At 43.8% G+C, this 27,346-nt stretch overlaps 1 protein-coding gene across 1 annotated transcript in view; it reads left to right on the top strand.

Moving 5' to 3' along the window:
- The first annotated feature begins 17,670 nt into the window (after positions 1-17,670).
- ZNF622 (zinc finger protein 622) overlaps positions 17,671-27,346 on the top strand; it is a 29,453-nt gene continuing 19,777 nt past the window's right edge. Inside the window, exons 1-4 of the mRNA XM_030207263.1 lie at positions 17,671-17,794; positions 18,526-19,146; positions 24,812-25,081; positions 25,852-26,014. Coding sequence (XP_030063123.1) covers positions 18,528-19,146; positions 24,812-25,081; positions 25,852-26,014 — 1,052 coding nt within the window. The 5' untranslated portion in view covers positions 17,671-17,794; positions 18,526-18,527. The remainder of the gene's footprint in view (positions 17,795-18,525; positions 19,147-24,811; positions 25,082-25,851; positions 26,015-27,346) is intronic.

The raw sequence follows: 27,346 nt of genomic DNA, 5'->3' as shown, positions 1-27,346 counted from the left end.
ACAAATCGCAAGATGGGTGTCCTCACAGGGTCGCCGAAATCGGTATAATCGAGAGCCGATTTTGGGCGTCCCCAACTGCTTTCTGTCGCAGGGATGACCAAAGTTCTCGTGGGCGTGTCTGAGGCGTAGCGAAAGCGGGACTGGGGTATTCTTAACACATGGGCGTCCTCGACACATAATCGAAAAAAGAAGGGCGTCCCTGACGAGCACTTGGATGACTTTATTTGGTCCTTTTTTTGTTACGACCAAGCCACGAAAAGGTGCCCGAACTGACCAGGTGACCACCGGAGGGAATCAGGGATGACCTCCCCTTACTCCCCCAGTGGTCGCTAACCCCCTCCCACCCTCAAAAAACAACTTTAAAAATATTTTTTTGCCAGCCTCTATGCCAGCCTCAAATGTCATACTCAGGTCCATTGCAGCAGTATGCAGGTCCCTGAAGCAGTTTTAGTGGGTGCAGTGCACTTCAGGCAGGTGGACCCAGGCCCATCCCCGCCACCCATCTGTTACACTTGTGGTGGTAAATGTGAGCCCTTCAAAACCCACCAGAAACAGACTATACCCACATCTAGGTGCCCCCTTCACCTGTAAGGGCTATGGTAATGGTGTACAGTTGTGGGTAGTGGGTTTTTTTTTTGGGGGGGGGGTTGGGGGTCTCAGCACACAAGGTAAGGGAGCTATGTACCCAGGAGCAATTTATGAAGTCCACTGCAGTGCCCCCTAGGGTGCCCGATTGGTGTCCTGGCATGTCAGGGGGAACCAGTGCACTACGAATGCTGGCTCCTCCCATGACCAAAGGGCTTGCATTTGGTCGTTTCTGAGATGGGCGTCCTCAGTTTCCATTATCGCCGAAGATCAGAAACAACCAAGTCTAAGGACGACCATCTCTAAGGTCGACCTAAATTTCCAGATTTGGGCGTCCCCGACCGTATTATTGAAACGAAAGATGGGCGTCCATCTTGTTTCGATAATACGGGTTTTCCCGCCCCTTCACAGGAAGTCCTGCGAGGGCGTCCTCAGAAAAACTTGTGCGCCCCTTTCGATTATGCCCCTCCAACAGACTTTCCCGCCTTAATTTCCTGCCAAAATCACTTCAAAAACCCCAGCCAATCAGGTTTGAGAACTAACTAACTAACTATATATATATATATATATATATATATATATATATATATATAAATAAAGACAACCTGCAGACTTCACAGCATACCCTGAAGAAAGCTACAGCATAATAGCTGAAACGTCAGACCCATGTACTCACATGTGGCAAGACCTGGCCAACTGTAACAATCAATGCTTGTGGTGGAAATATTTGACACCCTCCAAAAAAGACAGGGAGCAAATGCTAGCTTCTAAGTTTCATTTATGAAAATGTCCTGATAAAATATAGGGTAAGGCTATTGCCTCCATAGCGATCAGCAATTGATAGAAGTATCCATAAAGCTGTCCTTCATGAATAGGATGTAAAAGAGCAGCAGGATTAGGGGACCATGGTACAGGTTAATGTAATCTCTTGCATTCTTCCCCGTTATTGGAAGCATGCTTTGATAATCTTCAGAAGGGACTGTCTTTCTTCCTACCACACAGTTATAAAGGAAAGGATAAGATTAAAAGGAGCATGCCAACAAAACTAGTTAGTTTTCTGTATATGCATACATGCCAGCTGTTGCACACATGTTTCTCATTATTTGCATCAGTACTGCCTATCAATTATGTTTTCTGCCTTCTGATACAGCAGTGAGCTGTGCCTTCCCCATCATTGGTATCATTCTACAAGGAGATTCTCAGCTCCAGTCTTCCTGACGCTCCAAACCACTTGGGGTTCTTGGATCCAGCATATGCAAATGTGTCTTGTGGATATCCTAAAAACTCAATCAAGTTCAGGAGGCTATAAGGGCCAGAGCTGAGCACCACTGATCTAAGTCTAGTGAAAACAGGATGATGGCACCAAAAAAACACCTATATCCTGCCTGGCCTTTAGAACAGAGTTTGGGAAGCACATACAAGCACGCATTGGTGGGGGAAAATTCTCAGTAGCCCACATGGTATCCATGGAACTGTATGGCTAACTTTCAAAGGGAAACAATACAGGTAATTTCCTGTTGAAAATGGCCTACAAGATGCACGGAGAGAGATGTGGAGGCATGTGCTTTGCATCTGCTGTTTCTGTGTGCGACTGAACAGGGATAAACAGGTACATGCATTTGAAAATTCAGATATTTGTCATTCACCCTCCCCCATGGCCATAGCGTGCCCTCTGCAATACCCCCTTTTCCTGTGGCCAACAGTGTATGGCTTGTAAAAGCCTGTGCATGAATTTAGCCACAGTGAAAAGGCCGGTTTTCAAACAGCCTAAGTCTAACTGAGCAATTACTTACATATCTGGCCACATCCAGTTCAAAATTGTTTTCTGTGTGACTAGATATTGATCAGGAGATTGCCTTTTTCTTCCTTTTATGTATTTATTTATTTATTGTTAATTGCTAACGCTAACCATTTTTCTCTCCCAAACAACCTGGGCCAAATAGCTGTCTATTTTCAATGCCAAGGAACACGGTTTTTTTTTCCTTCCAGGGTTGTGCTACTGATTTCTTATCAATAATGGTCTATTGCTTGCTCTGCTTTCCAAAAAATAATTTAAAGAGAACATCATTACTTCCATCCCGAGAATAAGTTAATGAGAATCTGCATGGTCCAAGGTTTTTAGGATCAGGGGCTCCCTGTACTCTCCAGGTGGAGGCAAGAGCCATGAATGGTTGTAAAAAAACAAACAAAAAAAAAAAACCTGATCCTGATTTCTCATCTCCAGTAGGATTGTTATAACTGGAAACCCCCCTCCCCAGGGATGGGTAGTAAGTAGTGGGAGTGGGGGGATATAGCACAACATGTACTAGCTTATTACTGTCCCAAAAAATGTTCCACTGTTGGACAGGAGCTTTTCTGTTATGGGACATGTAAACAGCACCAAGAAACTACTCAGCCATTTTTTGTAAATAATCCCAATTCTGGCTTTAAAAGTGAGACAAAGTAAATAGGATTAGATGTGTACTGTATGTTGAATCTCTTACTGTTAATTATTTCTAGTTCAAGTTGCTGAATGATGTTTAAAAAAAAGAAGCAATTGCACTTTCATATCTTATTGATTTTACTGTGTTCTGTACATATCGGAGCCCTGAGAGAATTAAAATCTCGGGGCCCTGTTGATGAAAATAAAATAAAAAAACCAAAACAAGTCACAGGGTCTACCTCAATTTCCTGTACATGGAAGTAGATACAGTGGGAAAACAAAAATGGGGCAAAGCCAAAACAAAACCAGGTGAACAATTTATTGGTGCCAAATCTGGTTGAAGTTAACCAGATAAGACACCCAGTGAACATTAATCAGATATTGAGGGGCCCTTTTATTAAGCACGCATCAATTCAGAGTTACTATGCGTGGCCTGTGCGGTAATTTCATTTTTGACACTCGTCCGCTACACACACCGGAAAATAATTTTTATTTTCTGGCACGCGACAAAAACTGGGTGGTAATTATCATTCTACATGCGTAGACGATTACCATACAGTTAATGCATAAGACCTTACCGCTAAATCAATGGGTGGCGGTAAGGTCTCAGACCCAAAATGGATGCGTGCCAATTTTTATTTTGCCGCATGTCTATTTTTGGCAAAAATCTTTTAAAAGGACTTTTTTACAGGCACACTAAAAAAAAAATGGATCTGCGCGCGCCCAAAACACGCGCCTACACTAGCACTGCCCATTTTTCAGCACACCTTAGTAAAAGGACCCCGAATGAGCCGAGTAAATTTAATTGGATGCCTTATCTGGATAACCTGGTGTGATACCCTGAGTGAGGGTTGCAGGTGGGCCACAGCCGGACAAAGGGAATGTAAACAAAACACGTGTTTATTTAACAGAATCCTGAGGCCTGTTATGTCACAGGTGCAGTAACATAAGGTGGGAAAACCTCTGTGATTCAGTAACACAGTCTTAAATTGGGCTCTGGCTGGCAAGCCCAAAACACAGTCTGTAGCTGCTGGGGATGCCATGTCCCAAACACACCCTATAAGCTCTCGATTCTTTTCTGAGTTCCAGGTCTGGCTCCTGCCAGACCTCAAAGCAAGTCTTGTAAGTCTCATTAAGAAGCAAAAGTGACTTACCTCAGCCAGGTCACACTGACCACAAAGGCACTTCAATGGCATATGCTGGGGCTTCAAATCTTCCATCCCTGGGCCTCCTTAGCCTCAGTCTGGTCTTGTCTTTTAAACTCCTTGGTACTGGATCCGCCCCTCCCGGCTCACGCTGTCTGAGGGACTATTCTTAAGGGTGAGGGGCAGTGTTCTTATATTTAAAAAATAAATAAATAAAAGAACACTTACATTTCTTGTAATATTGTTAATACTTATAAATAAATATATTTAATAAATAAATAAATTTATTTATAAGTATTAACAATATTACAAGAAATCTCTTGACATGCAAAAATAGAATAGATTATAGAACATTTTCACTCAAAACAAATATAAGGCAATACATATTTAACTATTCCATTTCAAGTCCACAATTTAGAAAGGAGACAAGGTACAATTTCATGAAATTTTTTTTCCACTAAGTTAACTTAGGTAATAGAAGAGACAAATTATATGCCTAACTTATCCATTACGGAGTAGATGTAGATAATGCTGCTAGCTGTTGATTCAGGGTAGCAACCATCTTGGAGTCTAGAAAAGTACTCAGTTGGGTTGGATCATAAAAAACTGACTTAATTTTTAACACACATTTGCATGGAAAATTTAGCCAAAATAATCCTCTCAACTGCAAGACCCTAGAACGGAGCTTTAAAAATGTTTGACGTCTCTTTTGTGTTGCTCTAGCAACATCAGGAAATATTCTAATTATACTATTCATAAAGAGTCAGGGTGGCATTGGGGAGGAACTCGAAGTTATGTGAGTGCTGGCACCTGAATAGCTAAGTGGCTTAATTTAGAACAGTTCAAAAGCTGTCCTAAATAAGGTCACTTAGCTATGCGGGTGCCGGCACTGAATACTGCCGGCACCTGCATAACTTTAAAAAGAAAAAAAAAACACTGGGAACACGGTCCTTCCCTCCCCCTCCTCCACCCTCGCAATAAGAAGCTCTCCCCAGAATGCCCCCACCTGGGGGGGGCCTACCTGGACAGTTAGGGGGTTCTTGGAGGCCTTCTTGCTGTGGGCTTGGGGAGGGGGAAGAGGGGGCTCAGGGAACTTAATTTTTTTAAAATTATAATTATCGAGCTGCATAACTCTTATGCTGGTCTAGGCTGAATATCGGCCATCCCCGCATAAGTTCCGGCGCCCAGCCTGCCCCCATTTAGCCCCCAATATTCAGTGCCAGTGTCCAGACATGGCCCAGCACTATGAGATAGATATGGACTGCTCTGAAGTGGAACTACAGGAGTCCTTGAAGGAGAGATCCCTTGGTCTGCCTTCAGACCCCTCTTCACACCAGATACTTTATACTTGACTGCTTAATTTACTCTGTCACTTATGATCCTTAATGCAACACTACTCTGTATTTCTCACTCCGGAAATGGCGATTGCTATTACGGCATCATGTAAGCCACATTGAGCCTGCAAATAGGTGGGAAAATGTGGGATACAAGTGCAACAAATAAAGATTAGGGGTTAATTTAGCCAGCGACAGTAAGCATGAAAAAAACCACTGACTGTCACCAACTGAATATCAGGGAGACTATTTTAAGTAAACCAGCCATTATTAATCCTCAGTGGACAGTACAGCTTATCAGACAAAATAACTATAAGGATGCCAAAGTGTTGTGAATCTGGCAGAAACCACAAACATGTCATACAAATAGACAAGCAGAAGATCCAAAGCCAAAACAAAGAAAACAAGGAAGAGATTGATGTCACAGTCTCCACATATTGTGACCGAGGGAGGTACATCATCTAAGTATTCTTCCCAACGAGGGCAGCAAAACAAATTGGGATGCAGGCACAGAGAAAAAAAGGCAGACAAATACACAGGATACATCAACACTGGCACAAACAATAAGAACAATGGAAAAATGTGTGGTTGGAAGATGGGGAAAGGAGAGACAGGAAAAAATTTCAGATAAGTATAAAGATCAGGCCAAGACCAGAAGAGGAAAAAGCACACAAGAAAAACATTTATCAAGGTATTTAAAAAACAAAATGTGGAGTGCTCATAATCATTAGTTCACCACACCCAATGCAAAAACAAAGAATCAAGCTCTTAGTATCAAATACATATTCCTATTGTAGCCATCATTCACACACACCCACAATCCAAATTTATCGATAGATTTATCAAATTTATATCCGTCCTATCCAATAAATCTAAGTGGGTTAAAACATATGCTCATAAACATAAAACAAAACATACAATACAATAAAAGACAGCAGAAAACATACAACATCCTCAGAATTGGCAACAAAGTACCATAATCAGCAAAATGCCTCATAAAACAAGGAAGCCTTTAACTTTCTTGAACAACGGTAATGAAACAATTTGACACATTTCTGATGGAAGTGCATTCTACATAACTGGTCCTGCTACTTTGAGAACGATTTCTAGCAAGACGGACTTGAAGAACAGAAGGCACATTCAAAAGATTACCACCCTGAGATCTCAATTCTCTTGAAGACTGATAACCCTTAAGGCTCTGAGCCAAAATTAAAGGGGCTTCACTCTGTTGAGCTTTAAAAGCCTTTCCTATAACACAGGCAAGATATAATGTCAATTTTCACAACAGCTTTTAAGCATAGAGACAGGTGGAAGAAACAGAACAAAAGGTATAGGATTTAATGGATAGCTACCTCACTGGCATTAAAAAAAAAAAACCTCCCGTTAACTATTTGGCTCTATGCAATGCAATGAATAAGTTACTGGTAATCCAATTTCAAACGTGATGCTATCTTACAATCAGCGTATAGTGCAAGAATAGATTCAGTCGACTAGTTTTGCTGATTAGCTACTTCAGGACAAAACAGGATCCAAAAACGCTTAAAAAAATAGTGATATTGAGCGTGACTCCCTGTAAGGTTCACAAAACAAACTCAAAAAATACCAAAAAAAAAAATGTGTCCAGTAATTAATCAAAACAAATTGCTTAAAAGCTTTCACATAAACTGACAAACTTGCTTTTAAATTCCACGCAGCATTCAAGTGTCACTGGGTTCTCCACATGGCGGCAAGATGCCAACTCATTTAACCTCTGAGTGTAGTGTCACAGTCACATCCGGTGATTATGTCACATTATTGAAAAAGATTTTTTCAAAAGAAATGCTTCCATTCTAGTTTATTTTATTTTATTTATTGCACTTGTATCCCACATTTTCCCACCTACTTGCAGGCTCAATGTGGCTTACAGAGAACTGTCATGGCATAGCCATGTCAGGTTACTTCATACAATTGGTGTTACAAAGAAGTTAAAGAAGGCAAGAGGATTTGTTCAAGCATTTGTAGGAAAGTACATTCTGAGTAAAGTTGTAAAGGTGTTATATTATAGTTGGATAGGTGTTGTATTATAGCTAGTTAAGGGTTCTCGTGGTAGGCTTTGTTAAAGAGGTAAGTCAAGGCTTTGCAGGAGTTAGTTAATTCGTTGATCTTTCTCAGGTGAATTGGGAGTGAGTTACATAGCTGCGTACTCATATAGGAGAAGCTGGTCGAGTGAGTTAATTTGTATTTAAGACCTGTGCAGCTGGGGAAGTGTAGGTTGAGATAGGTGCGGGATGATTTCTTAGCATTTCTTGGTGGTAGGTCAGTGAGGTCTAGCATGTAGGTCGGGGCATCTCCGTAAAAGATTTTATGAACAATTGTGCAAATCTTGAATGTGGTACGTTCTCTAAGTGGTAGCCAGTGTAAATTCTTTCTTAGGGGTTTTGCACTTTCATATTTTGTTTTCCCAAATATGAGTCTGGCTGCGGTATTTTGGGCTGTTTGAAGTTTTTTGATGGTTTGTTCTTTGCAGCCGGCATAAAGTGAGTTGCAATAGTCCAGGTGGCTTGGTACCATTGACTGTACCAGGTTACTTCAGTTTTTAACTTATAAATCAATTTCTGTTCTCGTTGTAACAGTCTTTTAGGATGATCAAAACAACCTGCTGGAACATGATCTAGAGCGCAGGTCTTCAGAAAAATTATGTTGCTGCTCCAAGCAAATGTTCTACAATGGGAGCTTTTTTCCGTTCCTTCTTCAAATAACCCTTATGTTCAGTTAAATGAATCCTAAGAGCTTGTGTTGTTTTACCAACATAAACTTTAGAGCACAAATTGAGATTCACAAGTGGTAGGTAGGACAGACGTCTTGAAACACCTACTTAAGCTTGCAGACGTTAAAGATCTTTCAGACATCACCATTCTTGTGACTCTGGATGTAAAATCATTGTATACTGCAATTCCCCAGAGAGCAGCTTTAATGATAATTAAGCATTTTTTTTACGTCAGCTAAAGAGGAACATAAGGTTCCTGTCCATTTTATTGTTGATCTTTTGGCTCTAGCAATGCAAAAAAAAAATTTTGTTTTAATCTTTCAACAAGTCTCAGGTGTGGCCATGAGGGTCACAATGGCCCCATCAATGGCCAACCTGTTCAAGCAGGATTTTTCAAAGTGGCTTAAGAACAACAATTTTCATCAGATTGTAAACCTCTGGTTAAGATATATCAATGATGTTTTCATGGTGTGGATTAGGACAGAGGAGGAATTGCTTGCTTTTCATACTTGGATTAATACCTGCCATATGAAAATACAGTTTAATATGACTTACCATGATACACAATTATCTTTCTTAGATATCTTGATTCTGAAAACGGATACAAGTTTTGCCACAACTGTATTTAGCAAAACTACCGACATGAATACTTTCCTGCATTTTTCAAGCAATCATCATCCTCTGAGATGCAGTTTCCCTGTTTCTCAATTCCAGAAAGGCCTGAGAGCTTGTCTTGACGGGCCCAGTTAAACGAGGGCTGGGCCCATTCGGGAAAGCTCTGGGCAGGAAGGTTGGAGTGCGTGGGTGTGTGTGTGTGTGTGTGTGGGGGGGGGGGGGGTCAGTGTTTTCGGCTGGCGGGCTCAGGGGCTGGAATGATTGGTCGGCTTAAAAGAGGCCAGCCAGCCCTTGAGCCTGATTCTAGCATCTGATTGGAGGAGAGGTTGCCAGGGGCAGAGCAGTTGGGAGGGAATAAAGGCTGGGCTTCCTCCAAGGCTCAGGGTGTTTCCTGATCCTCGGAGGCGGCTTTGGGCAATGGTGTCCAGTATTGGAGCTGCTGGGGAGGAGGACATGCTGGCAGAGGTGTCCCTCTGTGCTAGTGACTTCCTTGAAGAGAGTCTAGAGCGGGTGAGTGCAAGGGAGGTATCAGTGCCTTTATATACTCGCAGATCTAAGGAGATAGCCAATTGCAGTAGAAGCTGCGATGGGGGCAGGCAGGAAGCGTCAGGAAAAAACTCCTCCAGCCAGGTCCAGCAAGCAGGGGGTGGGTTCTAAGGCAAGGGGGTCGTGGAGATCGGGGTCTGTGGAGTTGCCAATGGGCCCAGCTGCCCTTTCTGACACGGTAGGGCTGGCTTTGAGAGGGAGGGGGTCAGATGAGGGGGGCTTGTGCGGGGAGTCCATTGTAGATCCTCCCCCTCCATCTGTTGCCTTCATGGAGACTTCGGCGGAGGAGAGGGCGGCTGGCTTTCCAGACGAGACGCCTGGTGGCCTGTTTGCCTCCTGGGGGATCGCAGCCAGCAGGGTAGACGGAGTGTGGAGAGTGTGGCTGCATCTGGGATTGGCGCAGCAAGGGATCCGAATATCCTGGTTGGGAGAGCGCAGCATGTGTTGGTGCCAACTTCTGCCACTGCTGTATCAACTGCGCGACAGACCTCAGCACCCTCAGATGTTAATCATTCATTTCGGTGGGAACGATGTGGACTGCTGGACGGGCAAGAGGCTTATAGACACTATAAAGGATGACTTGCGCTTGGTAATGGCCTAGTTTCCATTTACAAAATTGGCTTGGTCGGATATTATCCCCAGGCCAGCCTGCCTACCGGCGTGCAAGTGACGACGGGGTTTGAGTAAAGTCAATCGGCAAGTCGGAGTGTGGGTAATGACAAGGGGAGGTTTCCAAATTAAACACAACTGGGTGGACACTCAGTGTGTGGACCTTTTTGCGTGGGACAGGGTACATCTGTTAGCTGTGGGCCTAGACCTGTTCTTGAATGATATCCAGGAATTCTTGGAGCAACATTGTGTTACAGGGTCCCAGTAGGCCACAGCTTTCTTTGGGGGGGGGGGGGGGTCTTTCACAGGTACAAAGGCCCTCCCCCTGTGGCAAACACTCAAGCTACAGGAGCAATGGCTCATGGGGATGAGCCAGGTCATTAAAGGTGGGCCGGGTGACCCAGAATAAATGTGTGGCGGTCCACACAGGCCAGGGCTCTTGCTGTTAGGGTGGAGCTGGGAAGAAGAAGAGTTGCAATGACAGCAGGAAGTGGAAGTTGCTGCTTTGCTATCAAGGTGAGTGGCAGGGGGAGGGGGCAGCTGTTGATGTTATGCTTTGACAACTGTAGCTCAGGGGTGGGGTTATGCTTTACTGATATTAATTGAAATTGTAAATGTTAATAAATCAAGCTGCGGCCTATGGTTATTCCACAATTGTGTGCAGAAGGGTTATTGATTGATGAGGTATGGGGGGGAAGCAAAGTAACTGGGAGGGGGGAGGGGTATACCTGGTAGAATGGGTCCTTGCTCCAAGGGTTATGAGGTTTAGGCATTTGTGTTCAGAGATGCGAGATTTTAAGAAGCAGGCTGAAGGACTGAAAGGACAGTTTCATGATAGAGATTATCCCAGAGACACTATTAAGAATGCCCATAAGAGAGCTCAGTTTGTGAATTGAGATCTGCTGTTCCACTAAACTGAGAAGGAAGATGATTCTACAGTTGTCATCTGTGTAATGAGATATACACTTGGGATAGGGAGATATGTATACATTTTGAAAAGCATTGGAATAGTCTTACTTGCCAACCTGCTTTTTCTAACCTTGGTTTGAGGGTGGCTTTTAGTAGACATATGGGTCCTTTTACTAAGGTGCGCTAAAAAATGGCCTGCGGTAGTGTAGACGCATGTTTTGGGTGCGTGCAGAATCATTTTTTAGCGCATATACAAAAAATGTGTTTTGGTTTTTTTTGCTGAAAACGGACGTGCGGCAAAATGAAAATTGCTGCACGTCCATTTTGGGGCTGAGACCTTACCGCAAGCCATTGACCTAGTGGTAAGGTCTCACACGGTAACCGGGCAGTAATGGTCTAAGCGCGTAGCTGCCACGTGCCAGAAAATAAAAAATATTTTTCAGGTGTGCGTAATAGATGCATATCAAAATTGAAATTACCACAAGGACCATGTGGTAACTAGGCGGTAAATCCAATTTGGCGTGCGTAAGCGCCTACACAGCTTAGTAAAAGGGCCCCATAGGAACTTGAATGAGTGGAGGAGTGGCCCAGTGGTCAGAGCACCGGTCTTGCAATCCAGAGGTGGCCAGGTCAAATCCCACTGCTGCTCCTTGTGATCTTGGGCAAATCACTTAACCCTCCATTGCCTTAGCTACAAACTTAGATTGTGAGCCATCCTGGGACAGAGAAATATCCAGTGTACCTGAATGTAACTCACCTTGAGCTACTACTGAAAAAGGTGTGAGCAAAACCCAAATAAATAATAATATCGAGCTCCTCAGATGTTTCAGTGAGTTTAGCTGCATGAGCACCTAAGGGGAAACACACATCATGTGGTCACCGTTTAGTGTGTGATATCACTTTGGAAATTGAAGAATTTTTCATTGACCCCATTACTCGACAAAGGTTTCCTTTGAAACAGTCTACCACTTGTGAATTTCAATTTTGTTAGTGGTAAGAGCTCATGTGCCAATCCTGCGCTAATCAGCGTGTGGCACGAGGCCTTGCTATGGTAATTTCAGCTAAGGTATAGGCTAAAGAAATCAATGTGGCAGACCTGCCATATTCTGAATTGCTTCTGATAGAAACTTGCTATGTGCCCAATTACCCATTTACTCTTATTTTATCCTCCCTTCCTAAGTGTAGTTGACTGGGAAAATATCTACCAATCAGTGGCATATGTTACCATCAAGTTTCCCTCACTTGTACTATTAGAAAACTTTAATCTTCATGTTGATGCTATGGGAGATATGATAGAGGTCTATAAAATAATGAGTGGAATGGAACGGATAGACATAAATTGATTGTTTACTCTTTCTCTTTCTAAAAATACTAGGTCTAGGGGGCATGCAATGAAGCTACAAATTTAAATTTAAAATGAATCACAGAAAATATTTCTTCTCTCAACATGTAATTAAACCCTGGAATTCGTTGCCAGAGAATGTAGAAAAAGCAGTTAGCTTAGGGGGATTTAAAAAAGGTTTGAATAGTTCCTAAAAGAAAAGTCCACAAGCCATTATTAAAATGGACTTGGGGGAAATCCACTGCTTATTTCTATGATAAACAGCATAAAATATACTGTACTGTTTTGGGATCTTGCCAGTTACTTGCAACCTGGATTGGCCACTGTTGGAAACAGGAAGTCCCAGTAGGGAAATACTTATGTACTTATAACTTTAAAGTTGGCCTAAAAACTTATCTATTTGCAATGGCATTTAATGCCTCATAATTGCTGAAAAGTTTGAGAGTGGCAATTAATGGCATCCTTTTCCTCTCTTTCTACCCAGTTTGTCTCTTTTCCCTGACACTTGTTTCTGGTATGATTGCTGAGCCTTTCCTGTTTAAATTAGAGTTCTTTTCACTTTTACGTATTTTATTTTTAATTGTATATCACCTAGTCTTGGCCAGTCCAAATTTTGGTGATAAATTAAGTATTGTAAATAAACTTATAGTATTTTACTGTAAACTACCTAGAATTTTAAGAACATAAAACTTGCCATATTGCGTCAGACCAAAGGGTTCATCCAGCCCAGTATCCTGCTTTCAATAGTGGCCTGTTCAAGTTACAAGTACCTGGCAGAGTCCCAAAAAGTATCAAGATTCCATTCTACTTAATCTCAAGGATATACAGTGTCTTTCCTTAGGTCTACCTTAATAATGGTTTATGGACTTTTCCTTCAGAAATTTGTCCAAACGTTTTTTAAACCCAGTTGCATTAACTGAGTAACATATGTGTTACTTCCTCCCGTCCCTTATACCTCACAGGGAGGGGGGAAACAGGAAAAAAAATAATAAGAAGAAAGAGAACTTAGACTCCGTTAGGCGCAACTACTAATTACCTTTATTGGTATCTCACAGAGCCAAATACAAATCATAGTTCTCTCCCTGGAGCAGATTGTCAGTCAGCAGTGCGCATCCTGAATAACAAAAAACTGCTCAGTTAACACTGTCCCGGACATCACATATATACTGTTCCAAGTTACATTTCTCATAAATCATGTGATTTCCCCCAAACTAGAAATCAGAAACTAGCCTGTGCCATATATGGATATTCCTGTATTATATTACTCTCTCCTGATGTGGGTTCATGTGGATAGTCGATGGCCATTGGCTAATTAGCTATCAGTTCTGCATGCACAGCGTGTATTTAGTCACAGGGCATAGAACAATACCCTTGTGTCCTCTCTCTTTCTCTCTCCACAAATGCAACATACTGGTAGGCTCACTGTGTTCTCAGTCTGTCTCCCAGCAACTGCCAAGGTTACATCCACCCTATATGAAAAACATTACACAGCTCCAACTGTTATCACTGAAGTGTCCTGAGAAAAGCACTGTATGTTGCAAAGATGCTAACTTGTTAGGCCAACTTGTGAGAATCAAACTGAGCAAAGTACAGGCCTAGCCCTTAGCAACAGGCCTAACAGAGGATGGAATATACACATAGTAACATAGTAAATGCCGGCAGATAAAGACCTGCATGGTCCATCCAGTCTGCCTATCAAGGTGGCCAGAGTTGAATCTGGTACTCTGCACAGGTTCCAGTTCTTCATGATTAGATACTTGTACTACTTTGTCTCCCTGCCAATTTTGGGGCATAAACCATAGAAGTCTGTTTAGTACTGGTTCTACTTCTCAAGTACTGGAGTTGTCATTGAAGCCACTTCAGCCTTGATACTGATCTGTTTTTTTGCCATTTACGGGCCCCAGACTGTAGAAGTCTGGCCAGCTTTGGTCTTACTTCCCAACCTCTGAAGCTGCCTCTAGCTGTACCATTTCACCTTCTCTGAAAAAGGTTAGTTTGTACATACATCTGTATCATATCCCCCAATCCCTCCTTTCCTATAGGGTATACATATTGAGTATTCAAGTCTCTTCTCATATGTCTTTTGGCACAAGTCCCTTATCATTTTTGTCACCTTCCTCTGAACCACCTCAAGTTAGTGAGATATGGTCCCCCAAACTGAACACAATACTCCAAATGGGGCCTCACCAATGATTTGTATAAAGGCAACTCCGCCGCCAAACACAAAGAAATGACTCACCCACGAAGGAAAATAGCATGGTTTCAGGCAGCAGCAGTTCCTCCCAGCAATGGCCTGTCGCCAAACAGGCTCCCCAGGCTCAGTCAAGAACTCCTTTTTCAGAGACAGAGAACTCCACGCTGTGCTTCCTTTCCTTTTTTTTTTTAAACACTGTTTACTGGCTGTTACCCAGGTTTTTTTTTTTTAAGGCGAGGAAGGCTAAAGCCCAGACCAGCCCAAATCACTGTGAGGCAGGGGACCATGGGATGAAGCAGGGACCTGGACCACAAAATATGCTCCTAAGGCTGGCTCCGCCTGGCCAATCATCCCCATATTCAATTGGCTAGTGCTAGTCCAGGAGCTGCCCCACAAATGAAGAATCCAGGAGCTGCTGAGAAGTTGTCCACCACCTGCTGGAGATAGAGATATACTGACTGATGGAGGAGTTGGCTGTCAGGCATCACTGGCTTCAGTTTAATAATCTCTATCTCCACCTGCTGGTAGATAGACACAACCCACCAGTTTCTGGATTCATCTGCTACAGAGGTTAAGGAAGAGTTATGTTTGACAGGGCAAGAATAGGGACACGGGTGGGGGATGCTCAACATGGCGACAAGATAGGGGCAAGAACGCAGAGGTGACGCTGGGTAGGGTCAATAGGGATTCAGAGAGAAGACATAGAGATAAAAAAGTGACAAATGGACAAGGAGACTCTGACAAGACAGTTAAGAGAAGACAGAGGAAAGTAGAAACCAGAGACTGGGATCAGCATGATTAGAAAAGTAAAATTACCAGACAACAAAGGTAGAAAACATTTATTTTGAATGTACATAAGCTAGAGCTGGTTTAAGACATGGCAGGGACCCAAGAGAGAAATCTCACTCATTGGCTTTAAATCTCCGATAATGAGATGAAACTCAAACTGATGTAGATGTGTTCAATATCTGAAACAATGGATAGTCCTTTGTATGTTCAAGCAATTAATGAGGAGGTTTGTATGAGTTTCATCTCATCGGCATATCCATTTCAAGAGAGTCCTAAGGAAGGCCCTCACGGGCTGAAACACGACTCGTGTAGAGTCCTGGATATTCAATAAAAGTGCAAGTTTGTACATCGTCTGCTGTTCGTTTTCTTTTCTCCCTCACCCTTGTTGTTGTGACTGACCTGTCTGTGGCTATAAGGGTTTTTGTTCTTCTGTTTTCTGGTTGGACTCCACAGTATAAGTCATCACAAGGACAAAATATAAGAAAACCAATGGGCAGTATTAGGGGTTTACAGCCCATTTAGTTATGTTTAAACACATGAGAGATCTGAATGAAAGAAAATATTTATTTTTATTATTTTGACTTATGAAAACCACTTGTCCCTGAAACATTCTTGAAACAGAATAATCCATTTGTACGAAACAGATTGGGTGAAAATGTGACTCCATGTGCCCCAATGAAAGGACAGTTTAATTGTACTTCCAATCTTTATAACATCAGGCTTCCCAAGGCAGATTACAACAAAACATTTAAGATGAACCCATCAGTACACAGGATATCCTCATTGTATTACAGTATTGTATAGAACAGTGTAGAAAAATGAGCACAAAATACAGCCTTTATTATCGCTGTTTCCACCAGCAACAATAATTTTTGAAGCTATTTTAGTGATATTCAGTTTTGATTTCTTGATTTTTTTTTATATCTACATATGGGACGCTTTCAAATAAATTAAAAAGCTGTCAAATAAGTTTAAAAAAAAAAAGCTTTTGTCCTCCACTTTTTAAGGCACTGCTTATCTAACTGGAACAGCTTTTGACTTTTGACAGATGGACCACGCAAGGCAGTCCATTATTTCTAATAATCTTTTACTACTGCTTTCAACAGTGTTTGCTATTGTTTTGGGTGTACTTGTGACTCCACCTACTGCCAGCAAGCTACGCCTACCAGCTTCAAATCATTGGACTAAATAGCCGTACCGATCATTCATCTCGTGTTTTCAGTCTAACCTCCTTGGCTGTCACGTGGATATGCCAGTGTCAAGGAGGTAGACTGAGAACTGCATGAGCCCCGGCAAAAATCAAGTGCGGCTGTGCTGAATATATCACATGAAAAAAGCTTTTTGATTTTACGATCAATTCAGCACGTTGTATTGGTGAGGTTCAAGCGAAGTTACAATATGAGCCATATACTCCAATATTGCATAAGATACTCCTTCGACCACACCCAAAATTCCTAAAGTGGCGTCTCCATTTTATTTAAATCAATCCATACTTCCAGTATTCTGACCTGCTCATGCTGATGCTAACCAACGTCGTTTGCATACTTTAGATTTTATTTTTATTTTCTGCCAAAATCGTTATACCCACACTAGCCCACTCCTCAAGTCACTTCACTGGCTCCCTGTCTGCTTCTGCATACAATTCAAACTTCTCTTACTGATCTTTAAATGCATCCATTCTGCAGCTCCCCATTACCTCTCCACTCTCATCTCTCCCTACATTCCTCCCCGTGAACTCCACTCACTGGACAAATCTCTCTTGTCGTCCCCCTTCTCCTCCACTGCTAACTCCTTTTCCCTTGCAGCACCTTATGCCTGGAATAGACTTCCTGAGCCTGTAGTCTAGCTCCATCTCTACCTGTTTTCGAATCTATGCTGAAAACCCACCTTTTCACCACTGCTTTTGGCTCCTAGCCACTACTCAATTGCCCTCCCCTTGTTCCTTCTCACACAGTACTTCCCTCGCCTTTAATTGTCTTATCTGGCTGAGGGACTGTTTCTCTATGTCAGGTGTTCAGCGCTGCGTGCCTCTGATAGCGCTATACAAATAATAATAATACTAACTCGCACAACATCCCCAGGCCACCCATCTCAATTATTTCTTTCTCTACGGGGTAGCGGCATCTGTCTGAAGTAGTCACAAAATGTACTTTGTCGCAATGGATAACGGCTTTTATCTGTTTCTATTATCTTGTATCTTTTTTTTTTCTGTTATGAAAATGCAGATTCCTCAAGACACGGCTCATCGTCTTCGGACTATGACTAGCATAAAAGCGCATCTTCTTCACAGAGCTTCCCCCATAACATATTGGTAAAGCAGCTACATGGGTGTCTGACTGTCTGTCTGCTAGCTAGCTAGCTACGTCGATGATGATGTTGCGTCACTGTGCCTCGTCATCAACTGGTCCGTTCGCGCTCCCCTCTGACGCAACTTCCTGTTCCGGCAAGGTGCAGGTTGCCGAAGAGGGGAGAACTGAAGAAGTTGTGTGTGTATTATCATAGGGGACTGGACACCGGAGAAGAAGGAAAGCTGTGGGATTATTAGTGGGCGACCTCAGGTATGACTTTGACCGCGGAGGGGGGGAGGTAGAGGTGCCATATCGCGGACAAGGAGGGGAGTGGAAGATAGAAGGAGAGATGGCAGATCATAGGAAGGGGAGGCCGGTCCCCCGATCGTGTATGAGGAGGGGTGCTCGGCGTGTGAGTACAGCCGAATGCGTGTGACTTAGTATCTTTAAGTCCTCCACTCCGTAGCCCCCTTTTTTCCCCAGCCCCCCCTGCACTACACACCACCATCCATATTTTTCCAGCCCCCCCCCCCCCCCCCCCCGCACCCTCCAGCCATCTACATTTTTCCAGACACTCCTGTCTGCCCGCCCGGCCGCACACACCTGTCCAGCACGGTAGAAGGAGGAGCAGAGCTACACATCGGACTGCTTCCTGCACCTCCTGGTGTGTGTCCCAGGACCCCTTACAGGCTCAGCCGCATGGCTTAAAGGAACCGCTGCAGCAGATGAGAAAGCAGCCTGACTGCTACACTGTGCAGTGCCTCCCCCTACACGCTGGACCTGTGAGTGTGTAGGTAAGGTGGAAGTCACTTTCCTGCTGCTAGTATCTGTGCCTTTCTTCTTGCAAAGGCAGACTGGCACAGAATTCTGTGTGGTCTGCAGTGGTGGAGAATTCTGTACAAATTCTGCATAACAGTGGAGGAGGAAAACTAGCACAGTTGAACCTGAACTAGTCCAGTCTTGAAACAATGATCCTTAGTATGATTTTGCTTTCTTTACAGGGATGGCATCCTACACATGCATTACTTGCCGTGTGACATTTACTGATGCTGATGTCCAGCGAGCCCACTACAAAACGGACTGGCACAGGTACAACCTAAAGAGGAAGGTGGCTGACATGCCGCCTGTCACTGCTGAAAACTTTCAGGAGCGGGTGCTGGCTCAGAGGGCAGTGATGGAGGAGCAGGGTCAGGAGACAGCCATGTACTGCACAGCCTGCAGCAAGAGGTTCTCCACATTCAATGCATATGAGAACCATCTGAAATCTAAGAGGCATGTAGAGCTGGAAAGGAGAGCCGCTCAGGCTGCTAGCAGAAAGGTGCAGATGATGAATGAGAAGAACCTGGAAAAGGGACTAGAGCAGGAGAGTCTGGACAAAGATGCGACTAATATGGCAATTCAACAGGCCATCAAGGCTCAGCCATCTATGTCACCTAAGAAGAAGCTCATAGTATCTAGCCTTAAGAGCCCTTCTGCCACTGCCCTGAGCCAGGTGTCGCAGGAGAGGGACAGGCCCCAGACGCCTCCCAGGCTTCAGTGGTTTAAAGAGCAGGCAAAAAAGCTGTTGACATTGGAGGCCAAAGAGGAGAATGATGAGGATATGGACCAAGGGGGAGAGGATGGTAAGACAGATTATTGGTGTATTCTTTATTGAGGAGAAATTCTGAGAATGGTTGAAAAGCAATTTACTGTAAAATTGATATTTTCCCTAAATATTCTCTATCTGCACCTTTGTAAAGTTCCACTATCCCAAGGCGTGGACACCCATCATGAAAATTATGGACTATTACAAATTTCTATAGTGCTACTAGATGTATGCAGCGCTGTACACATTTACAGTGGGGGAAATAAGTATTTGATCCCTTGCTGATTTTGTAAGTTTGCCCACTGACAAAGACATGAGCAGCCCATAATTGAAGGGTAGGTTATTGGTAACAGTGAGAGATAGCACATCACAAATTAAATCCGGAAAATCACATTGTGGAAAGTATATGAATTTATTTGCATTCTGCAGAGGGAAATAAGTATTTGATCCCCCACCAACCAGTAAGAGATCTGGCCCCTACAGACCAGGTAGATGCTCCAAATCAACTCGTTACCTGCATGACAGACAGCTGTCGGCAATGGTCACCTGTATGAAAGACACCTGTCCACAGACTCAGTGAATCAGTCAGACTCTAACCTCTACAAAATGGCCAAGAGCAAGGAGCTGTCTAAGGATGTCAGGGACAAGATCATACACCTGCACAAGGCTGGAATGGGCTACAAAACCATCAGTAAGACGCTGGGCGAGAAGGAGACAACTGTTGGTGCCATAGTAAGAAAATGGAAGAAGTACAAAATGACTGTCAATCGACAAAGATCTGGGGCTCCACGCAAAATCTCACCTCGTGGGGTATCCTTGATCATGAGGAAGGTTAGAAATCAGCCTACAACTACAAGGGGGGAACTTGTCAATGATCTCAAGGCAGCTGGGACCACTGTCACCACGAAAACCATTGGTAACACATTACGACATAACGGATTGCAATCCTGCAGTGCCCGCAAGGTCCCCCTGCTCCGGAAGGCACATGTGACGGCCCGTCTGAAGTTTGCCAGTGAACACCTGGATGATGCCGAGAGTGATTGGGAGAAGGTGCTGTGGTCAGATGAGACAAAAATTGAGCTCTTTGGCATGAACTCAACTCGCCGTGTTTGGAGGAAGAGAAATGCTGCCTATGACCCAAAGAACACCGTCCCCACTGTCAAGCATGGAGGTGGAAATGTTATGTTTTGGGGGTGTTTCTCTGCTAAGGGCACAGGACTACTTCACCGCATCAATGGGAGAATGGATGGGGCCATGTACCGTACAATTCTGAGTGACAACCTCCTTCTCTCCGCCAGGGCCTTAAAAATGGGTCGTGGCTGGGTCTTCCAGCATGACAATGACCCAAAACATACAGCCAAGGCAACAAAGGAGTGGCTCAGGAAGAAGCACATTAGGGTCATGGAGTGGCCTAGCCAGTCACCAGACCTTAATCCCATTGAAAACTTATGGAGGGAGCTGAAGCTGCGAGTTGCCAAGCGACAGCCCAGAACTCTTAATGATTTAGAGATGATCCGCAAAGAGGAGTGGACCAAAATTCCTCCTGACATGTGTGCAAACCTCATCATCAACTACAGAAGACGTCTGACCGCTGTGCTTGCCAACAAGGGTTTTGCCACCAAGTATTAGGTCTTGTTTGCCAGAGGGATTAAATACTTATTTCCCTCTGCAGAATGCAAATAAATTCATATACTTTCCACAATGTGATTTTCCGGATTTAATTTGTGATGTGCTATCTCTCACTGTTACCAATAACCTACCCTTCAATTATGGGCTGCTCATGTCTTTGTCAGTGGGCAAACTTACAAAATCAGCAAGGGATCAAATACTTATTTCCCCCACTGTATATGCAGGTATTTTTCTCTGTCCCTAGTGGGCTTACAATCTAAGGGTTTTTTTTTGTACCTGGTGCAATGGAGTGTTAGGTGACTTGCCCAGGGTGTGAAGCCCGCCCAGCGCATCCCAGGATACACTGGGCATGGCTGGGTGCCGCCATTTTGCAGGTGGCGGCGTTGAAGGAAGAGGAGGGAGGCAGGCCACCTCCCTCCTCCAACTCAAGGTAGGGGGGTGGGGGATTGACACTGGACCATCAGGGACCCATTGTTAATGTTAAGGGGGAGGGCTGAAGACCCACTGGATCTCCAGCCCTCCCTGAACCTTGGGGGGGGGGGGGGACCGGAGGTCTGCCTGACCTCCAGCCCGCATTTTGCCTTGCTCGGGGCAGGAGTAGTTGGGGTCTGGTGGTCCCATGGACCTCCAGCCCCTGTGTTTGAGAGTTCTGGGCTTTTGACAGCCCAGACCTGTCAAACAAGTGCGGGAGGATTGTGCTGAGCGTATGCTCAGGTACAATTCTCCCGCACTTCTACCCCATGATCAGAGATAATTGCATGCTTAAATTTGCATGGCATTATCTCTGATCATAGGTCTAATAATGCCCCGCACTGTTCCAGCGCAGGGCTTTTGATCATCTGCCTGTCAGTGTCTTAGGTAAACAGTTCCAAACACTGGGACCTGCAAAAGGGAAGCTCTTTTTGCTCGACCCAACTAATCTAATCTCTCCAGATCAGGGTGCCTGTACTCCCACAAGGTGTGGAAAGAGGTCAACAGGGTGCAGAGAAGGGTGCAATTTATTGAAACTTTCTAGACAGGGTGAAGGCATTTATTAGGATAGTTATTGATAATACAACTATACTACTATAATTTTAGCGACATTACCAATTAGCACTGCTAGTGTCTAACAGTTAGTAACATATGTAGCTCCAGTAGTCACTAGTGGATGCAGAGTTTAGGAATGGGTGCAGGAACCAAAAAATGTTTAAGAGCCCCTGCTCTAGGAGAAGAAATGGATAGAAGAGGTAAATCCTTACATGGGTTAATCTCCGTCTTCCTATATGGTTTATTCTATCGTTCTTCTGCCCAACTAACTCTAAAATTGAAGAAGAATAATATGCTTCTTTTTCCTTCAGTTCATTGTCTTGTATCTAAAAGAAATTATGAAAGGTCATCATCTTCATATCAGGCTGCCAATTATTAAGATCTCTTCCAGTTGTTGAAAATTCTCACTTGATTTTTTGTAGAAGTCTTAAGACTGACTTGTTTGCTGAGTATTTACTTGTCAAGTCAGATTGATTAGAACTTCTAAATGGCTACTTAAAGACTATTAGATATGTTTCTACCATATTTTACTGTATTATACATATTGTTATTGTATATTTTATCTTATTGCAAGCCACTTTAGACCCTTTGTGGGAATTTAGCGGCCTAGAAAATCCTGATTAGATTAGGTTCTCTTCTTGAAACATAAGGCAGAAGAAGATTTTTAAATATTATTATTATTTTTTACACTTATACCCCGCACTTTCCCACTCATAGCAGGTTGACGGGTGGCCTGAGATAATATGTTAGTATTGCTAGAGTTTAAACAGTAAGCCGGTACAGGGGTGACATGTTCACCAGCTGTCAAACCCAACAGAATGTGAGCAGCTAACTTTTGAATGGCGGTCTTTCTGTGAATTCAGAAAAATGAAAATGTGCTTTTTCTATGAGGCGTATATGAGATTCAAACGAGGACCAAATATTAAACTGTGACCTGAAAATGTTAACTTTCTCTCTCCTGCCTTCATCTGTGTGTTTGTTCACATGGCTTCCTTTTTCTTCACTGCAGTCGAAGGTTTCTCTGAGGACAAGCAGGCCATAATTCTCACAATTCGATAATGCGATCCCGCGTTGCCTGGTCTGCAGCTTATGACAAGCTAAACAAGTGCTTTTATGGAGCACAAGACACGCTCCACTGCTCATGCGCGAGTGTCTTCCTGCCTGCCGTGACAGCATGGTTACCACAGTTGTTTTTCTACCTCAATGAGGGGTGGCCACATCTTTGTGATCCTCTGGTCCGAGGAGCTTCAGAGTGCCTTTTGGTAGTCTTTGTGTGGTCCATTTTTCGGGTTGCCTTCCCCCCCCCCCTCTCTTATTGTCTTAGTTTCTCTTTTCCAGTTTTTAAGTTTTGTTTTTTCCCCCGATGTCACTGGGCCGAATTTAGGCCTTGATTCCGGGCCCGTGTTCCCTTATTTTTCGGTGCCTTGCCCCTTTTTATGCACCATTGTGTCGTTTGATTTGGCTACGGAATTTTTCCCTCCCATGTCCGCTCAAGTTCCCAGTGGCATTAAGCACTGTACCCAGTGCAATTGGACCATCTCTGGTAAGGACACCCATTCGTGATGTCTTCAGTATTTAGGGCTCTCACCCAGCTGATGAAAGCTGCTTTAGAGCCAGTGGTTTTCTGCCATCTGAAGTACTTGACCTGGAAGGTCATTTTCTTGGTGGCTGTTTACTTCAGCGCGTAGAGTCAGTGAGCTTCAGGCCTTAGTGGTAGATTTATTTATTTGTGACATTTATATCCCACATTATCCCAAACAAGTTTGAGTTCAGTGTGGTTTGCAATAAACAGTATAGGATACATAACAAAGAATAATGCATAAGAAAGTAATTTGTTGTAAGAATCCATGCACCTTACACTAAGTTTCATCACAACAGAGTAGTCCTCTGCACACACCCTAAGTTCCTGCCTAAGGTGGTGTCGGAGTTCCATCTGAACCAGTCGATTGTCTTGCCAACATTCTTTCCCCAATCTCATGCCCATCCTGGTGAGAGCGCTTTGCACACTTTCGACTGCAAGCGAGCATTGGCTTATTCTGTGGAAAGGACTAAGCCCCACAGACAGTCCACCCAGCTTTTTGTTTCTTTTGATTCCAATAGGGTGGGGTCACCATCTGGAAATACACAGTCTCTAATTGGCTGGCAGATTGCATTTCTTTCACTTATGCCCAGGCTGGGCTGATTCTGGAGGGTCATGTCAATGCTCACAATGTCAGAGCCATGGCTGCGTTGGTTGTCCATTTGCGGTCAGCCTCCATTGAAGAAATTGCAAGGTTTCGACATGGTCTTCAGTCCACACATTCACATCTCGCTACTGCCTTGAGCAGGATACCCGACGTGACAGTCGGTTCGGGCAGACAGTGTTGCAGAATCTGTTTGGGGTCTAGAATCCTACTCCACCCCCCTTGGCCCATTTTATTCTGTTGCAGGCGACACTGTCCCTCAGTTTGTATATTGTTTCCAGGTTAATCTCAGCTATGTCCTTGCCGTTGTGAGGCCCAGTTGACCAGTGTTTTTTTGTTTTCAGTGAGCCTGGATGGTAGGGATACTCCAGTTGTGAGAATTATGGCCGGCTTGTCCTCGGAGAAAGCAAAGATACTTGCCTGTAGCAGGTATTCTCCTTGGACAGCAGGCCTTATATTCTCACAGATCCTCCCGCCTCCCCTTGGAGTTGTCTCCTATTTTTTCTCTTTATGCTGTAGTATTTAACTGCGGTAACCACGCTGTCGCATTGGGTGGAAAGGCACTCGCGCATGTTAGTTGGAATGTGTCTCACGCTCCACAAAGCTCTTGTGAAGCTTGTCATAAGCTACGGACTAGTTAGCGTGGGATCGCATTACCCGATTGTGAGAATATAAGGCCTGCTGTCCTCAGAGAATACCTGCTACAGGTAAGTATCTTTGCTTTCGCAGGGATCCACAGGAACAATATGCATTCAGTGTCATCTTTTCCATGTATTTGATCCGCATAGGCTGGGGGGGGGGGGGGGGGGTGAAAGAATTCAGATACTTACAAAGTAATGTTGTGCTTTTACCTTTTGTTGAAAGATTGGGAAGATGTGGATTCAGCAGATGAGGAGGAGGAGGAGGATGATGATGATGAAGAAGAAGAAATGGAAAGCATCACACTCGAAGCCAGTGGCGGAGCAGGTCCTGAGAGCACCTGTCCTGGGGCGGTGCCTGTCACTGACTGTCTCTTCTGTTCTCATCACTCGCGCTCACTTACAAAAAATATGGCCCATATGAGCAAAGTGCACAGTTTTTTTATACCAGACATAGAGTATCTTCAGGACCTGAGGGGACTGATAAAGTATTTAGGTGAGTACTAGAATGTAAAAGGATGAATTTGGTGTTATACTGCCTGCCACAGCTCTGTGTTCAGTGTGATGCTGATGTAGAGGTGGATAAAGTTTCTGATCAATTGGGCACCAACTGAAATATTTCAGGAGCCAGGGTTAAAAACAAATTGGTTAAATATTTGCTTATTCTGCTCATTTTTAATATTAATTTTTATTTTTTGCCTTTATTCTCCCTCCTGCCCTCTCCAGCCTCCTCAGCTATTTTCCTGATCTTGGTCCACCTCAGTAGGAACAGCGTCTGTCCCTGGCCCATTGGCGGCATAGTTCCACAGGCCAGGCCATTTAAGAATCCTTTGTGTATATCCTATGCTTTATTCCAGCACCATTTTTGTCTCCACCACCTTCTTGGGGAGTGCATTCCAGGCATCATCACCTGAAGAAATATTTCCTGACATTGGCACCAAGTCTACCTCCTTGCAGCTTATGTACTCTAGTTCTAATGCTTCCTTTCCTTTGGAAATGGCTCCTTTGTGCATTAGTACCTTTTGAGTATTTAAACATCTGGATCATATCTCTGTTGTCTCTCCTCTCCTCTAGAATTTACATATTTAGATCCTTCAGTCTCATATCTTTTGGTGTAGACTGTTTTCATTACTTTTCTCGGGGACTGCCTCTGGCCTCTTTACATCCTTCTTGAGATACGGCCTCCCAAATTTGTTTTTTTTTTTTTGTAGCTCTTTGGCATTTCAGCATCCCTTTGAACTGTTTGACATTTTTTTCACTTTACAGGGGAGAAAGTTGGTGTTGGGAAAATCTGCCTCTGGTGCAATGAAAAAGGAAAGTCCTTCTACTCAACAGAAGCGGTACAGTCTCATATGAATGACAAGAGCCACTGTAAGCTCTACACAGATGGGGATGCTGCTTTAGAGTTTGCAGACTTCTATGATTTCAGGTATTATGCACCATCTTGTTCTGTCATGAAAGTTTACTGTGAAGACTGAGCTGGTCAGTTTGCAGTTTAAATTCTTAGATTCCCTGCTCACTGAGAGTCTGTACTGCAGGATGTAGAAAAGCTCTTGGAGGAGAAAAGCATTGTCTTGCTGCATCGGTGTTATCTGTTTCCAAGAATTGAAAGGGGGGGGGGGGTAAAGCAATATTTTAAATACAAGAAGCAAGAAAATGGATGAAACAGTGGTGTGTCCTGCATTTCACGTTTTCTTTGTGGGGGCATCATATTAGTTTTTATTTTGTGAAATAAATATTGCTGTAATTGCTAGAAATAGCTCCTCTGATCCTGAATACCCTCTTTCCTCCAGGTGCTGCTGTTCATTATTTCCTGTCTATCCTCCCAGTGCTGTCACTTGCTGCTTCTGGGTGCCCTTTGGATGCCACCTCTCATCCACACTCCCTCTCAGTACCATTTTCTGACTCCACTTCTCCACAGTCTCCACTTCTCCACAATCTCCGATGTCACCTCTGAAAACTGCTCCCTACCCTTCACTTTGATTATCACCTTGTGATGTTACCACCCATCCAGCCTCCATGTAGGAGCTGTCACCTATCCTCCCTCCTGATGCATCTTGTGATTCTTCTTTTTGCCCACCATCTTGTGCTGCTAGTTATCTCTTTCTGTTGGACCTCTCTCTCTGGTGCTAATGCCCTTTGTTCCAAGAGTACCTCCTTCCTCACTGTTCATCACATGTTGCTTGCTCTTTTTCCTGCTATCGCTAATCACCTACCTCTTTTTTCCTCCTAATGCTTTGCTCGCCACCGCTCCGTCTGATGCTGTAGTTGCTGCCTGTGTCCTGCTTACCACTATTCCTTGCATCCCCTGGTGCTCTCTGCCCCTACCTGCCCAAAAACTGTGGCTCTCCACTTTTCTCCCTTCTCATCCTTTTGTTTCTACTCTCACCCGCCTTCCACAGCCCTCTTCTTTGTGTTCTCTGTCTCCTTTTCTGATCCCCTTGAGAGTGCTGTGGAGGTCAGGAAAAGATTCTGACAAAGAGATATAGAATGGGAAGAAGCGTGAGGAATCTGTAAAAGGATGAGGGTTGAAGACCCTGAAGTGGGGAAGAGAGGATGAAAACCTGAAAGTAGGCGTGTGGAATGAGAGAGAAGACAGAGAAGGAAAGTGGAAGAGAAGTGATTGGGATGGGCTAGAAGTGTTATAGAGGGAGGAGAATAAAAAAATGACATGAGATTACCCTTCTATTGGCTTTAGGTTAACTGCACCCCATCCCCACTATGGAAATGAAGAGGAACTAGAAATCAATGAGCATGCTGG

This window comes from Microcaecilia unicolor, chromosome 1 (assembly GCF_901765095.1).
Source record: "Microcaecilia unicolor chromosome 1, aMicUni1.1, whole genome shotgun sequence".
Taxonomy (NCBI): domain Eukaryota; kingdom Metazoa; phylum Chordata; class Amphibia; order Gymnophiona; family Siphonopidae; genus Microcaecilia; species Microcaecilia unicolor.
This window is presented reverse-complemented; position numbering and strand designations above follow the sequence as displayed.